This window comes from Pan paniscus, chromosome 19, assembly GCF_029289425.2.
Source record: "Pan paniscus chromosome 19, NHGRI_mPanPan1-v2.0_pri, whole genome shotgun sequence".
NCBI lineage: Eukaryota > Metazoa > Chordata > Mammalia > Primates > Hominidae > Pan > Pan paniscus.
This window is the reverse complement of record NC_073268.2, coordinates 54,324,604-54,340,705: the sequence shown is the minus strand read 5'-3', so window position 1 is coordinate 54,340,705 and position 16,102 is coordinate 54,324,604. Positions and strand designations below refer to the sequence as shown.

General features: G+C 47.7%; 1 protein-coding gene across 17 annotated transcripts in view; it reads right to left on the bottom strand.

Annotated features, from left to right (window-relative positions):
* EPN2 (epsin 2) overlaps positions 1–16,102 on the bottom strand; it is a 97,067-nt gene that overhangs the window by 4,223 nt on the left and 76,742 nt on the right. For all 17 annotated transcript variants that reach the window (XM_055101203.2, XM_055101197.2, XM_055101200.2 and 14 more), the window contains 3 exons: positions 3,622–3,798; positions 2,862–2,948; positions 430–645 (listed from right to left, as the gene is read on the bottom strand). In XM_055101203.2, the coding sequence (XP_054957178.1) occupies positions 430–645; positions 2,862–2,948; positions 3,622–3,798 (480 nt within the window). The remainder of the gene's footprint in view (positions 1–429; positions 646–2,861; positions 2,949–3,621; positions 3,799–16,102) is intronic.

Sequence of the window (16,102 nt, the reverse complement as noted above, 5' to 3'; positions counted from 1 at the left end):
GAAGCAAGGGACCCGGAGGAAGGCTTGTACCCAAGGGCTAAGTTACATTTTTCCCGAGAGAGGAATGCTACATGCCAAACCCTGGCTCTTCCTCACCCCCAGCAGCCCACCCTACTCCACCTGTCTTAGAACTGGCATTCCCTCGAGGGTCTCACAACTGGGGGGGCACCAAGTCAGGGACAGTTTCTGCTTGGTAGTCTCAACTGAGAGGAGAGGAGCTATTTCCTACCCATACACTCCCCACATAACTGACAACGGCTTCCACACCCCACCCCATGCAGCACTGGCGAGGGCATACGTAATCATCTAGAGATTCCAGCTAGTCCCACCCCTTCCCCGTCACACAGTGGGAAGAGCCCCCAAGAGGCCTGCTGCACACCCATTCCCAGGCACAGCAGGCAATGGATGAAGCCTGGGATGAGAGCCTACCTGGTGCCAGGAAAGGGTTGAGGGACTGGGCCGGTGGGGCAGGCCTGGTCACCAGTGAGTCCAGGTTCACCAGGGCCGCGTTGGGGCCCAGGAAGGACTCAGGTGTTTTCCGGGCACTGCTGGGCTTGCTTGAGGCGACGGTCAGGGGTTGAGACTCAAAGGGGTCAGGGCTGGTAGTTCCATTGTTTTGGGATGGCAGAGAGGTCACAGATTCGGCTACAAGACAAGGACACATATGGCAGGGTGAGTGTGGCAGGGAGAGCCTAAGACTGTGTACTTAACACAAAACATGGCCTCCTAGGGACATGCCTGCCTGACAGCGCCACGTGACGACACACAGCCAGTCATGGGCTGGGTTAGATAAATCAAGTGTCCACATAACCAAACACCAGAATGCAGGAACAGAAGAATACCTAATGATAAGCAAAGAAAGCTTTATCAAAATACTAAAGCAGGTTATAAAAGAGTGTGTATAGCTCATTCCTCCAGAATACCAAGATGTCATTTTGGGTTGGAAGCTAGGCATGGGCAATTTACTTTTTTTTTTTTTCCTTACATTTTCCATTTACTAAATTTTCCACAATAAACATGAACTTCTTGATAGTAAAAAGAAAGCAAATTGTGTCTTTTAAAATTCAGCCCATAGAGACAACACAGGCTGTGCTGAGCCAGGCCGGTAGGAATGTGATTGCCACGACGGGATGCTTCACGGTACAGGAATTCTTAACAACAGTCATTCTCTCACTTAGTAACCCCATTTCTAGGAATCTGGTCTAAGCAAATAATGTAAAATGTGAACAAGGTTATAAGCACAAAGAGCTTCACAACAGCATCATTTACAGTAGCAAAACCTGAAATCAACCTAAAATGTCCTCCCCCAAATTAATGAATTGTTTGGGGCCATATAAAGAGCCATATAAAGAGAGATTATACAGCAACAAAGTATTTTTTAACAAGTTTTAAAGTCATGAGAAGATGTTTTCAATCTGTTAATCCATAAAAGTTGAGGCAAGGGGCAGGACAACTCTATCTGACAATATGAGCTGAGCAAAAAAGACTCAAAACAAAACAAAACAAAAAAACAAAACACCAATAACACCAGTGCACTCCAGCCTGGGCGATCGATCAAGGCTCACTGCAGTCTCAATCTCCTGGGCTCAAGGGATCCTCCCGCCTTAGCCTCTTGAGTAGCTGGGACCACAGGCAGGTGCACACGACCACATCTGGCTAATTTTTTAATTTTTTTGTAGAGACGGGGGTCTCACTATGTTGCCTAGGCTGGTCTGAAACTCCTGGGCTTAAGCAATCCTCCCATGCTGGCCCTCTCAAAGTGCTGGGATTGCAGGTGTGAGCCACTGCACCGGCAGGGGATAAATGTTTCAAAAGCTGACATGTAACAATGGCCAAGCTGCCTTCTCACTGAGGCACGGAGCAGGAGTCAAGGACAGGTTAGGCTATACTTTGGCCTACAGAGAAGACACATGGAATCTTATTAATGCAGCAAAGGAAAGACCCAAAAAAGCAGCACATTCTCAAAGCTGCCTCTGGTCTCTCAGCTGGGAGCTCTTGAACTGAGAGGGGTTAGAGGAGGTCAAGGGGGTCGAGCAGGGTCAACGGTGCCAGGCTGCTTGTACCTCACACCAGGGCCTAGCCAGGCTTGTGGCTACAGTTGGTACGGAGGGATAAAAGAGAAGGGAGAAAAAGAAGAGACTGGGATAGAGGTGGTAGGGAAATTGGGGGAGGCAAGCAGCAGAAGCCAAGACAGGAAAGAAAAAAAGAGAGAAGTTGCCATGTGTGGCTGGGAGATGTGGCCCAGAGATGGACAGAGGCTGTCACACCCCAGTCCAAACAGGGTGTGTGAAGAATGCATCCCAGGCCTTCTCCCTCCACCCCTCCAGGCCCACCTTGGCCCACTGGCCACTTGGCCCACTGCATCCACCTGATATCCTTCCATCCCAGAGGCACACAGGGAAGGAAAACAGGTCTGGAGACTGGACTGTGGGTCTGCTGGGCTGGAGCGGTCACCTGGGAGGTGACAACACAGGGCAGAGGCTGGCCCCACTGATGCCCAAAGGTGGCTGTCTGGGAAAAGGAGGCCCTCTGAGGAGTGGAAATTGGCAGGAGGAGGGTGAATGGAAATGCTGGATCAGGCCAGAGGTGAGGCCCACTCTGAGCTGAGGAGGCCGGGGCTGTGGAATCTGCAGGAAGCTTTGGGGATCCTAACCTGGAGACATAGTCCTGGGGGACTCTACCTTGTGATTTTTAACTATTGATGTATGAATTCTTAGAATTAGAAGCTTCAGGCTCCCAAGATCAAAATACAAAGAAAATGCAGGAAGCTGAAGGGTTTTGAAAGCTGATTATTATTTCTGCAATAACTCAGCTGGTCAAATGCACGGAGGATTACGGAAACCATCATCACCTGTACATACCTGTTTTTTTTGAAGTCCGAAGGTTGTCAAATTCAGAAAAGTCGTCTTTAATTGTACCATTCAGATTACTGAAGAGCTCAAAGGACCCTGGGTGGACACAGAGGCCAATGACTGGGGGCATCTCACAGGACTTCATGGCAACTCCACTGCCCAGTGCACACCCTCAGGATGGGTTGGCAACAGGGGCCTCTCCCCGCTTACCCTACCTCATGTAGGAGAATTCTGAGAGCCAAAGAGGCAAGACAGCCTGGGGTCACCAGCACGCTGGGAGGGGAGACAGGGAGCCTGGCCTCCCAGGACAGGGTGTGGGATGCCCACCTGCTACTGCTTCTAACACCCTCACCCCAAAAGGCAAAGGGGTGCTGGCAGTGGTGGAGGTGCATCAAGCTGGGTCTGGTTGCTTGGATGAGGGTCTGTAGGAAGTCACCAGAAGGAGTGCCTGGAGGCCAGCCTGCCCAGCCCCCCAGGGGTGAGGACAGGACCCACAGGCTGTGGGCCCAGGGCAGTCTCCTCTCTCAACACCCAGGTGGAAGCCCCCTCAATTTGGAGGGAGGTACCAGCGCACAAAGCCTGGGAACTCGCACTCACTCACTCTCACACTGGGGCACCTGGGATCTGGGGATCAGGAACAAAGGCTAAGGGGGAGGAGGGGAGCAAATGCAAGCAAAGCAACAGGGCTGATGCCTAGGAGCCAGGAGCGGCTGCAGGGCCCGTGGGCACTCAGAGGCCAGGCAGGAAAGTGGGTGAGTGAGGGGCTCACCAGAGACAGACACGGGCTTGGTGGTGGAGACTGCGCCCCATGCGTCAGAAGCTCTTTTCCCAGCACTGGAGGCAGGCTGCTGTGAAGCTGCCCAGGGGTCCGAGTTCTTGGGGACAGATTGTGTGGTGGCTCCAGTGGGCACCCCCCATGGGTCAATGGAGGCAGCTGGCTTGGTACCTGTTGGAAGGCAGGGTCAGGGCTCAGAAATGCCTTCAGAGGGTCTGGGCAGCTGGGGTGAGAAGGGAAAAGGATACTGCCAGCCACACCAGGGTCTATGCCCTATGCCAGGTGAGACAGCCATCGAAAGGGTACTGTCCCACGCCAGCAAAGAGGGACACAGCTGGGGCCCAGGGCCAACAACCCTGGGAAGGAAGCATGCTAGGCCAGGATGTCCCAGGATAACCTCTCCCTGTCCTCTAGTAATGACCAGAGGAAGCAGCTGAAAGAGGTTCTCTCCAAGCTCCCCACCATACAGGGGGCTTGCAAAGGGCTCCTGAGCTCAACCCCACTTCGATGGACTATCTGAAACAAACCTATCTCCCCACAGAATCCAGGCTCCCTCCTCAGACAAGGGGCCCCAGGCAGCCCTCCCAGCTCGGCCCAGGCTCTGCAGAGGCACAGAGGCATCCTCTCCCCATGTGCTTTGAGTGGTTTCTGCTTTCTGACAGAAGCATATATAAAATGGATGAGTCCTGTATAAAAAGGAATAAAACAAACAGCTACATACTTACCACCCAACTTAAGCAATAAAACACTTTCAAACAGGGAGTGACAAAATCAATTTAGTGGGTCACAACTGGCTTTAAAAAAAAGAACAGAGAAAAAAATTTTTTTAAAAAGAAAAAACACACACAAAAAAACTATCTAAAACATCTGAGTGCATCTAATGTTAAGTGTCAACGCTGTGATGTGCATCTTTATGTATAGACACAGATTTGTGTATACATGAGTACATATAAAATAAAACCAACATCTCCTTCCTTCTCGCGGAGCACTGCAAGTGTTCAGACACCACTGCCGCCTCTCAGGGACCAGAAAGTGCCTCCCCAATGACATTCCTACCCCAACCATTATGAACTGTTTATTAGCCTTTCTCTTGTTTCTCCTTCTAGTTTATCTTGTAGGGATACCTTTAGTTAGTTGTGCCTATTTTCTGAATACACACACACATATATATTATATATATGTGTGTGTGTCTAAATATGTGTGTGTATTCATTTATTTATCAGATAGGGTCTCACTCTGTCACCCAGACTGGAGTGCAGTGGTGCAATCACAGCTCACTACGCCTCCACCTCCCATGCTCAAGCGATCCTCCCACCGCCGCCTCCCAAGTAGCTGGGACTACAGGAATGTCACCACGCCCGGCTAATTTTTTTTCTAATTTTCGTCGAGATGGGGTCTCACCGTGTTGCCCAGTCTGGTCTCAAAGTCCTGGGCTCAAGCAATCCTCCTGCCTCAGTTTCCCAAAGTGCTAGGAATACAGGTGTGAGCCACCATGCCAAGTCCCTATTTTCCGAACTTTATATGAATAGAAGCATTCTGTACACATTCCTTTGTGGCTGGCTTTGTTCACTCCACATTTTATTTGAGAGAGTCATCTGTGTTGAGGTGGAGCTGGAATTTGTTTTGTTCCATTCTATGAAAAAAAAAGTCATGATTCCTCTGTTGAAGGATACTCGTTTGGTTTTGCTGCTTGTTCTTGTTCACATGTATACATGAGTTGCTGGGTCATGGGTACCTCTGCCTTCACCAAGGAATGCTACAACTATTTCCACATGGTGGCACGAGTTTATGTTCCATCCAGCAGTGGGTGCCAGTCTTGCCGCCCCAGGAGTTGCCTCATAACCTCTCTGATGCTTAGTATTAGCTTACTTTCCCATGTGTGCCAATCTGGTGGGCTGAAAAGTTATTTGATTGTGGTTTTGATGTGCATTTCCCTGTTCTTTAATGAGGCTGTGCATCTTTTCATATACTCATCGGTCACTCATGATTCCTCTCCTATGAGGTGTCAATTTGAGTCTTTTACCGATCGTCCCTTATGGTTACCTTCTTCTTGACTCATCCTAGCAGCATGGACTAGAGTCCATCCACTCCTTGCGGCATGGTATGCAGGGCCTCCTCTGTCGTAAGTCAAGTCTTTGTGGGCTTATTACTGGGCTCTCTACATTTACCTGTTTCCATCCTTGCACTTTTTTTTTTTTTTTTTTGAGACGGAGTCTCGCTCTGTCGCCCAGGCTGGAGTGCAGTGGCACAATCATGGCTAACTGCAAGCTCCACCTCCCGGATTCATGCCATTCTCCTGCCTCAGCCTCCCGAGTAGCTGGGACTACAGGCACCCACCACCACACCCAGCTTATTTTTTGTATTTTTTAGGAGAGACGGGGTTTCACCGTGTTAGCCAGGATGGTCTCGATCTCCTGACCTTGTGATCCGCCCGCCTTGGCCTCCCAAAGTGCTGGGATTACAGGCGTGAGCCACCACGCCTGGCCACTTGCACCTTCTTAATTATCCTCACAAACACTGTTATGAGAATTCTTGATATCTGATACAGCAAATCACAATCTTGTTTTGGCTATTCTTGGCCCTCTGCTCTTCTGTAGTCATCTCAAAATCATCTTGTCAAGTTAAAAAACAAAAGTGAAGAAACAAAAATTAAATATTTTTGGGATTTTGGCCAGAATTGCATTGCATCCGAGATCAATTTGGGGAGAAGCGTTATCATTACAATAGTGAGTTTTCCAAACCAAGATCACATGGTATCTCTGCATTTGCTTAAGTTTTAATATCTTTTGGTCAAATTTAATCTTTTTAATTTTTACCGTTTATCTCCCACAGATATTTGTACAACTTTTGTTAAGATTTATTCCTAGGAACTAAGCATTATTCCTAGGAACTAATATCTTTTAAACTTTTCATAGAAATCTATTTATTGTTATGCAGAGAAACTTTTGTATACTCTTTCGTACCCAGCAATCTTGCCAAACTGTTAATTAGAAGTCATTCCAATTATTGATTCTAATAATAATTCAAATAATTCTTAATTCTAATAACTTATCTGTAGAAATTTTTTCATGTTCTATGTACAATCCCATCACCTGCAAATGATGACTATTTAGTGTCTTCTTTCTAGTCCTTTATACTTTTTCTTTTTCTTGTCTTACTGCATTGGCTAGGATCACCAGTTACATCATCAAATAGAAGTGCTGGTAGTTGGTATCCTTGTCTTGCTCTTGATGTTACAGGATCAATTTTTAATATTTTACCATTAAGTTCAATGTTAGCTATAGGCTTTTTTCCTTTTAGAAGCCCTTTATCAGGTTATGGAAGTTCGCCATTATTCCAAGTTTGCTAGAATTTGGAAATAAATGGCTAATGAATTTTATCAAATGGTTTCTGCCTCTAAGATGACCACATATTTTGTTTTAATCTGTTAATATGGTACATTTGTAAATTTTCTAATGAGTTGGTTCTTGCAAACAAAGTACTTCATAATGTACATCTTTTAAAATATTTCCCTGGCTTGGGTTTTGTAATTGTTTCTTTCCTTAGGATTTTTACATCTATATTCATAACCAGACTGGCCTGAAATGTTTGTTCTCACTGCACTGCCCTTGTCTGGTGTTGCCATTAGGCTTCTGCTAGTCTCATACAATGACTAGGAATATTCTTTATTTTCCTGTTCTCTAAAGGAGTTTGTATGAAAGTGGGATTGTTTCTTGAATGTTGTTAGTACTTACTAGCAAAGCCCTCTGGGTGGATTTGCAGAAGGGGAGGATTTTTAAATACCGATTCCATACCTTCCATGATTACCGATTTCTATTTATAGGTTTTTTATTATTCTTCAGTTAGCTTTGCTGTTTCCTTTTTAATTTTATCCATTTTATCTAAGTTTTTGGATTTGTAAGCACAGAGCTGATCAAAGAGTCAGCCTCTCACCCGACACGAAATCCTGAGTGTGCTGGCAGTTATGCTGTTTCATTCCTAATGCTGTTTGTGCCCTTCCTCTTAAAAAAATTTCTTGCCAGAAATTTGTCTATTACTCTTTTCAATTACTGACTTGTCTTTACGGATACTATTATGTGTTTATGTTCTTTTCATTAATTTCTATCTTTATCCTTATAATTTCCTTTTACTTTATGTCAGTGTAATGCTATTCTAACCTCATTATATCTTTTTTACTAATGTGAACATTTAGAGCTATAAATTTATTTTACTATTGCTTCAGTTGTCCCACAAATTCTTATGTAAAAATATACTATTGGCCAGGCGCAGTGGCTCATGCCTGTAATCCCAGCCCTCTGGGAGGCCGAGGTGGGTGGATCACCTGAGGTCGGGAGCTTGAGACCAGCCTGATCAACATTGAGAAACCTCATCTCTACTAAAAATACAAAATTAGCTGGGCGTGGTAGCACATGCCCGTAGTCCCAGCTACTCGGGAGACTGAGGCAGGAGAATTGCTTGAACCCGGGAGGCAGAGGTTACAGTGAGCTGAGATCACGCCATCGCACTCCAGCCTGGGCAACAAGAACAAAACTCCGTCTAAATATATATTTAATTTGGTTCTAAATATATCTGATTTTCATTATAATTTTTTCTGTGACTCAAGAATTTAGAAATGTTCTTAAAATTTTAGGTGTATGAAGGTTTTCTACTTATCCTTTTAACTGATTTTTTACTTAAGTGTACTGTGATCAGAAATTGTGTTATATGTGATACCAATTTTTTGCAATTTGTTGAGACTAGCTTTTCTGTCTAGGACATCATCAATTTTTTCCAAGTATTCTGCATGTGACTGCAAAGAATGTGTATTCTCCAATTGCTGGGAACAACAAATTCATAAGCTTATGGATTGTGCCGCTCAAATTTTCTTATATCCTTATTACTTCTGAAATGTTCTCCCAAATTATTTCCCATTTCCGATGCTCTTCATTCTGTCCTGAAGATCTGAGTTTCCATCTGGTTTTCCCTCCTATCAGCCTGAAGAACTTCTCTTAACATTTCTGTGGTACAGATGTGCTGGCAACAAATTCTCTTAGTGTTTTATTAACAGATGTCATCCTTTCAACTTTACTCTTCAAGAACACTTTCACTGAATACAGAATTCTGGGGGTTGGCAGTTTTTGTTGCTGTTGTTGTTTCCAAACTTAAAATATCTTTTTTAAAAAAATTATCAATTCTTGGAAGAAAGATGATTTTGCTAGCAATGGCTTTCTAGTTGACTGTGTTTTTCTTGCAGCACACTGAAGACTCTATGCCACTCAGACATCTACTGTTGCTGTCAATAAGTTAGCTATCCATTTAGTTGCCATTTCTTTGTAATGAATGGCCTGTTCTCTGTAGGTTTATTTAAGGTATTTTCTTCCTCTGGTGTTCTACAGTTTCCTGATGATATGTCCAGGTGGGGATTTCTTTGATTTATCTTGCTTAGGATTCACCAGGCTTCCTGGATCTGAGAAGGAGCATCTTTCCAAAATTCTGGAAAACCCTGTCAGCTTTCAAATATTAGCTCTTCTGAAACTCCAAACAGATATGTGTTAGGTGTCCTCACTGCTCCCATGTTTACCCCCAGCCACACTGATTCCCAACTGCTTCCCAAATGCCTGGCATCTTCTGGGCCTCTCCGGCCCTCTTATTTTCTCTTCCTGCCTTCTCTGACTCCTCTGGAATCCCCCCCCCTTGACTTTTAGATCACTTATCATACAGCACCATAACTATTATTTAACTATGAGTCTCTCATGCACTGTAAACTCCCTGGAGTGAGGGCTACCTTCAGCCCTGGCACCAGACATTAGGGTGGCACCCAGCAAGCTTGTGACAGCCTGGCTGAGCTCTGAGGCCTAGAGAAAGGCAGCAGAAGGTGGCAGTGATGTGTCAATCTCAGAAGACCAGGGAATGCTCCCCTGAGCCTCCGAGACAACTAGTCTCTTCCCTCATTCCTACTCTGAATTCTACAAATGCTTCTCTTAAAAGCCCCAGCTCTACTGCTCAAGGATGGACAGGTGAAGAGGAGACTCCTTGGCTTTCAAAAAGATGAACCAACTGCTAGGCATCCTACATGTAGCTTCATGCCTTCTCGTCTCTGAAATGCTGAATAGCTTTAGTAAGGGCCTATTAAGCCACACCAGCCACTACCTTTTTTTTTTTTTTTTTTTTTTTTTTTTAAGAGACAGGTTCTTGCTCTGTCACCTAGGCTGGAGCGCAGTGGTGCAATCACAGCTCACTGCAGTTTCAACCTCCTAGGCTCAAGTGATCCTCCCACTTCTGCCTCCCAAGTAGCTGGGACCACAGGCACACACCCCCATGCTTGGCTGATTTTTTATTTTTTGTAAAGATGGGGTCTCCCTATGTTGCCCAGGCTGGTCTCACAGGTTTCAGTTGTCCCACAAATTCTTACGTAAAAATATATTATTGGCCAGGCGCAATTAGACACTGCACCTGGCCCACCAGCCGCTATCTTGGTGGCCTTTTTCACTTTTGGCCGGGATCACCTACTGGCTAGCTGTAGCAGCACTAGGAGGGAGAGGAGGAGAGTGCTGCCTTCACTCCTTCCCAAGCTTGCCCCGGCGATGGGGGCCTGGCCAGGCCAAAGCAGATGTCAATCTACAAGCTTTGTTCCCAACATCCCATGGACACTTGTGCCTTTCGTTTCCTCATGGCCTGTCCACTCCTGTTTGGACTCAGGGCTTCTCCTGCTACTGCCCCAGAACCCACAACCTTCTAGAGGCTCCAGAAATAACTGTTTCCATCCAGAAGCTCCTTCTGACACTTCACTCCTCGTCTTCCAGTGTCTCATGCAGATCGTCCTCCCCCAGGACTGAAGCTGCCCTTGCCAGGTCCACCTCTGCTCGACATGGGGAAGGGGCTATCAGGAAACTAAATCTGCCCTCTGCTGGAATCACACTGTAGAGACAAGCCCTCACTCTAACCCCCTGCAACAGGACACCTTGTGGGTCCTCAGCTCTCTGTCCCAGCTGGACATAAAGCGGCATGGTGGAAATGACAAATCAGGGAGAGAGCTGACTGCAAGCCGAAGAGCTGTGGTGTGACTTCAGGACTGCCGTGACACAACACAGAGGACACGGGAGACCTGGGGCCAAGTGCCAGGCTGATTCTGGCCCCCTGTGGAGCCTGGGGGAGTCAACATGCCTTCCTCACTGCCCATGCTCAGCAGCCCAGCTGTGCCTGGATAACAGACTGGAGCCTCGCTTTCCCTGCAGCCCTGACCATGCATCATCTCCCCTGCACACTATCTCACTCCCCAGCTACTATCCCTTCCCACTTGCCTCTGTCAGGGGACATGCCCCGGTTACTTCTATCCCCCACTCCTGCTTTCTCCTGCAAGGATGCCCTGGTTCTCCTTGGAAGAATTCTCCCCTCACCCACTTCCAGTCAGTCTCAAAAGGCACAGATCCTGCCCTGGCAACAGAAAAGGGTTCTCACTGGTTAAAGTCAATCTGCAAAGTGTCCCCAACTCCAGTCCCCCATCCCTAAATCCCAGAAATGGTACTGGAGCTATAGAGAAATCCGCTCTATTCCCTGGGCTGTGTTAACTGGGACTATGAGGTGGGCACCAGAGGCAGCCACTGTGCATGCCAGAGCAAAGGCTTGAGCTTCTGAGGTGACCACCACAGCAAAGGGGGTCTGAGTGTTGGTGGTCACCTCCTAGCCACTGGGTCAAGCTGAGGGCAGCATCACATCTCGACCAAACTGGCTCCCCTGACATACTGTATGTGGGGCACTTGCTGGGAAGGCCCAGCCCCCACTCTGCAGCCTCCATGCCAGCCCGCCATGCAGTTCTCACTCTAAACCCAGCTCAAAACCCTTCTCAGGGCACTCATGCCGCTTGTGTGCATGTGAGACTGCATCTGTCCCCCTTGCCAAAGCATGTGCTCCATGAGAACATCGGCTGGGTCTGCTTTGCTGCCCATTCCCGAGATCCAAGCCTGACACACAGAGGGTGTGCTCCATCACTAACTAGGGATTGAAGAGAGGTCACAAGGATCAAGGGACCCACAGGACCTCAGGCTGGCAGGGGCTTTGCAGTTTATCTGCATCTCTGCACACTGGAGTTCAGTGACCACTTCTAACAGGTTCTGGATAAATGTCCAATTCAGGGGCTCAGAAACACAACCAGATTAGAGTGGCCCATAATCTCCATCCTGATTATCTAAGACATGGAACTTTCAAGTGTCTTAGACTGAGTGGTATTCATGCACCCTGGGCCAGGGAGCACCTGACTAGTGGTTCTCAACCATGGTTCTTCTTGGGAAGCTCTTAGGGATTTTAGTAAAATACTGATGCTGTCCTCTGCATACACACAGATTCTGGGGTGGGCCTGAGCATTTGGATTTTTAGAAGCTACTGAGATGACTCAAATGGGCAGCCAGGATGCATAAGAAACACCGAGCTCTGGGTGCACCCAGACCTCTCACCAAGCCCTCCTCAAAAATGAGGCCCCATGTGAGCGCCCAGCTCAGACTTACAGGCCTGAGTGGGCAGATGCGTGGTGGAGACAAGCTCTGGTCTCCCACGGTCACCTTGTTCTATCCAAGCAACATTTGGTCAGCAGTCCCCAGGCCTGGCCCCAGGATGGCCCCTCCCTCTGAGATAGAGAAACAGACAGCCACTACAGCCAGCATGCGGGTCACAGGCAGCCATCAATGGCAAGAGGGCAAGAGGCAGGCCTGAGGACGGGGTGACCACATCCCCTGAGTAGGGATGTCTGAGCCATGATTTCAAAAATACATAAGAGTTTGCCAGGCAGACAATGAGACACAATATAAAGATTAGGCATTTAAGGGAATCCAGGATGCCTGAGCCCCTGCAGAGGCCCTCACCAGAGAGGAGTCTCTGAGCTCTGTTCCGAGCCCCAGGTCCCTCAGGCTTCGCCTTTCTGGCCTCAGCCGCTGCACACCCAGGCTCCCTGCAAAAGTATAATCTGTCGCTGGGCATGGTGTAATCCCAACGCTGCTCACGCCTGTAATCCCAACACTTGGGGAGGCCGAGGCAGGCGGATCAAGGTCAGGAGTTGGAGACCAGCCTGGTCACTATGGTGAAACCCTGTCTCTAATAAAAATACAAAAATTAGCTGGGCGTGGTGGCGGATGCCTGCAGTCCCAGCTACTTGGGAGGCTGAGGCAGGAGAACTGCTTGAACCTGGGAGGCGGAGGTTGCAGTGAGCCCAGATCATACCACTGCATTCCAGCCTGGGCAACAGAGGGAAACCTTATCTCAAAAAAAAAATAAAATAAAAAATAAAAAATAAAAAAAAAAGGGGCCAGGTGAGGTGGCTCATGCCTGTAATCCTAGCACTTTGGCAGGCCAAGGCAGGTGGAGCACGAGGTCAAGAGTTCAAGAACAGCCTGGCCAATATGGTGAAACCCCGTCTCTACTAAAAATACAAAAAAATTAGCTGGGCGTAGTGGCACTCGCCTGTAATCTCAGCTACTTGGGAGGCTGAGGCTGAGTCAGGAGAATTGCTTGAACCTGGGAGGCAGAGGTTGCAGTGAGCCGAGATTGCGCCACTGCACTCCAGCCTGGGTGACAAAACGAGACTCCATCTCAAAAAAAAATTTTTTAAGTAGAATCTGTCCTTCCATCTAGATGTACTCTCAGACAGTGAGGTTCTAAACACAGTTTAAACTAATAGGTTTATATCTTTAAGAGTTAACACAAGGCATTTTAATATTTCTGGAATTTTTTTTTTTTTTTGAGACAGGGTCTCACTGTTGCCCAGGCTGGAGTGCAGTGGCATGGTCTTGGCTCACTGCAATCTCTGCCTCCCGGGTTCAAGCGATTCTCATGCCTCAGGTTCCCAAGTAGCTGGGATTACAGGCACACACCACCACACCTGGCTAATTTTTTGTATTTTTAGTAGAGACGGGGTTTCACCATGTTGGCCAGGCTGGTCTCGAACTCTTGGCCTCATGTAATCTGCCAAACTTGGCCTCCTAAAGTGCTGTGATTACAGACGTGAGACACCATGCCCAGCCAACATTTCCGGAAGAATTCTTTCTACCATGAACTCTGCAATATGTGCAGTATCTCCACTGCACGGGTTCTGAAGCACTCTCCATGAGCCAGCAGCACGCTGACCCACCACCCAGGACTCATGGGCCAGACTTCCACGTGAGAACCCCACACTCCAGTGGAATGCCACCTGAAACTATTCCAGAGACTCTTCTGACACCTCCAGTTAGCTCTTATGGGCCCTGCTTCCCCTTTAGAATCTGCTATTAAAATAACAAACAACAGCACTGCTAAGAATTTTAAAACTCTGCAACTGTATCATGCACAATGTTGAAACTACAAGTTTTGGCTCAGAAAAAAACCCCTACTCTTTTTTTTTTTTTTTTTTTTTTGAGATGGAGTCTCGCTCTGTTGCCCACGCTGGAGTGCAGTGGCATGATCTCGGCTCACTGCAACCTCCGCCTCCCGGGTTCAAGCGATTCTCCCTGCCTCAGCCTCCCAAGTAGCTGGGATTACAAGTGCCCACCACTACGCCTGGCTAGTTTTTGCATTTTCAGTAGAGATGGGGTTTCACCATGTTGGCCAAGGATGGTCTCGATCTCTTGACCTCGTGATCCGCCTACCTCAGCCTCCCAAAATGCTGGGATTACAGGCGTAAGCCACCACGTCCAGCCAAGAATCCCCTACTCTTATAGCCCGCACAGACAAAGTTGGTCACAGCCCAGACAGCTTTGAACATACTGTGAAGTCTGTGCTTGGATCAAATCCTGACCACCTCCAAATCACCCAGGTAATCATGGACAAGCTGTTTGGCGTGGGTGGGCTCTGTCTAGTTTGCATTCTGCAAGTAACACTGGGGACCCATGTGTATAGGACACTGCAAACTGCTGGGCTGAATTCAGACTATACAAATGGGCAAAGCCCCCCAGACACATACAAAGTCCCATGGCCAGTGTGACCTCCTTCTTTGCTGTGTGCGGGGGAGTCATGGAAGGTCACACACTGTGGCACCTTGCTTTCTTGAAATGTGACTTGGAGACAAAGTCACAAAGTCACAAGCATTCCCTGAGGGCCAGCTGTACCCTCAGGGAACGCCTGCTGGCTCGGGGAGGCAATGGGCATGCTCCTCCTCTATGAATGGACAGTAGATCCGCTGCAAGGCTTCTCTCTGTGCTCTCCCTCTCCACGTCCTCGGCAGGGTCCAGGCCATGCCACATACCCAATCAATAAATGCTTGTTGAAAGCTCAAGTGAATGAGAGGAAACGAAGATGGAACCAAGGTTTGAAAGATCAAGCAGTTTCCGGCCTCTTCCTCTGTGGGGCCCATTCACAGGGAGCCTGTGTCCCGGTCGCCTCCCACCCGCCAGCCTGGCTCATCCCAAGCCTCACAGATGAATATTCATGTGCACAGGGAGGCAGTCACAACGTGGGGGGGTGGTGCGTCACAGAAGAACTGAGCCGTGCAGAGGTCACCAAGAAGCCAGTAGCACCACCTGCTGCTGCCAGGGCGGAAGACAGCCTCTGTCCCAGCCCAGGCAGTGGGCGGGAGTACAGAGAGAGGGCTCCAGCCAGCCAAGGTCTTCTGAATCAGCAGGCTATAAGCCCTCCTCAGACCAGGTGGCTGCTTTGTGTGTCTGGAACAGAGGAGGAAGCGCCCCACTGACCTGGCAGGCTCCAATCTCCCTCCTTTCAACCCTGAGCATTTCCTCCCAAGGCCACTTGGCCAAGTTGCTCCTAGTGCTGCTTGGAAAAAACTGGTAATGATGGGGCTCACTACAAATGGTGGCTTTCAAAACAGTGTTTCTTTCATCCAGAGGGCACAGCTAACACTGTTAGGGGAAGGGACTCCAATCTTTCTAATTTATGAATGCGTCTCAGGATGGAGGGGTGACCCTGAAAATGTGCACTATTGGATTTAACTAGATGCTAAACAATAAATCCAATACCACACTCTTGCTCTGAGGCTACGCTGATGGAATGTGGAAGCAGAGGGTGTGCTAACACGCTTCAGTGAATGCAGGAGCTAGCAGAAGGCCATTCTCCTGCAGAGCTGGTCAACACCACCACTGAGAAAAGAATCTCAGAATTAAAAGAAATCACTGTGATTTTAATGTATTTTTCTATTGAAAGCAGAGTGCCAGAACTGCAAAAACACCCCTATGAACATCACTAGGCTGCTTAGTAAATGATGGTACAGCGTGGTATTGTTTAGAATTTCTAATGATGCCTAGAAATGCTCATGACACTACAAATTGAAATATACACATACACACACACGTAATTATATATACAATATAGCTTCAACTAAGTAAAAACATAATGCCCAGAAAAAAGACAGGAAGCAGACAAGCTAACATTTTAACAGTGGCTATCTCTCCATATTGGAATTTGTGGTGACTTTTCCAGGACATGCCAGGGCCACAGAAGGGCCTCGCAGCAGTCCAGGATGGTGTGACAACTACAGGACATGGTGCCATAAGCACTGAGCCTGTCCCAAACCTATTAACAA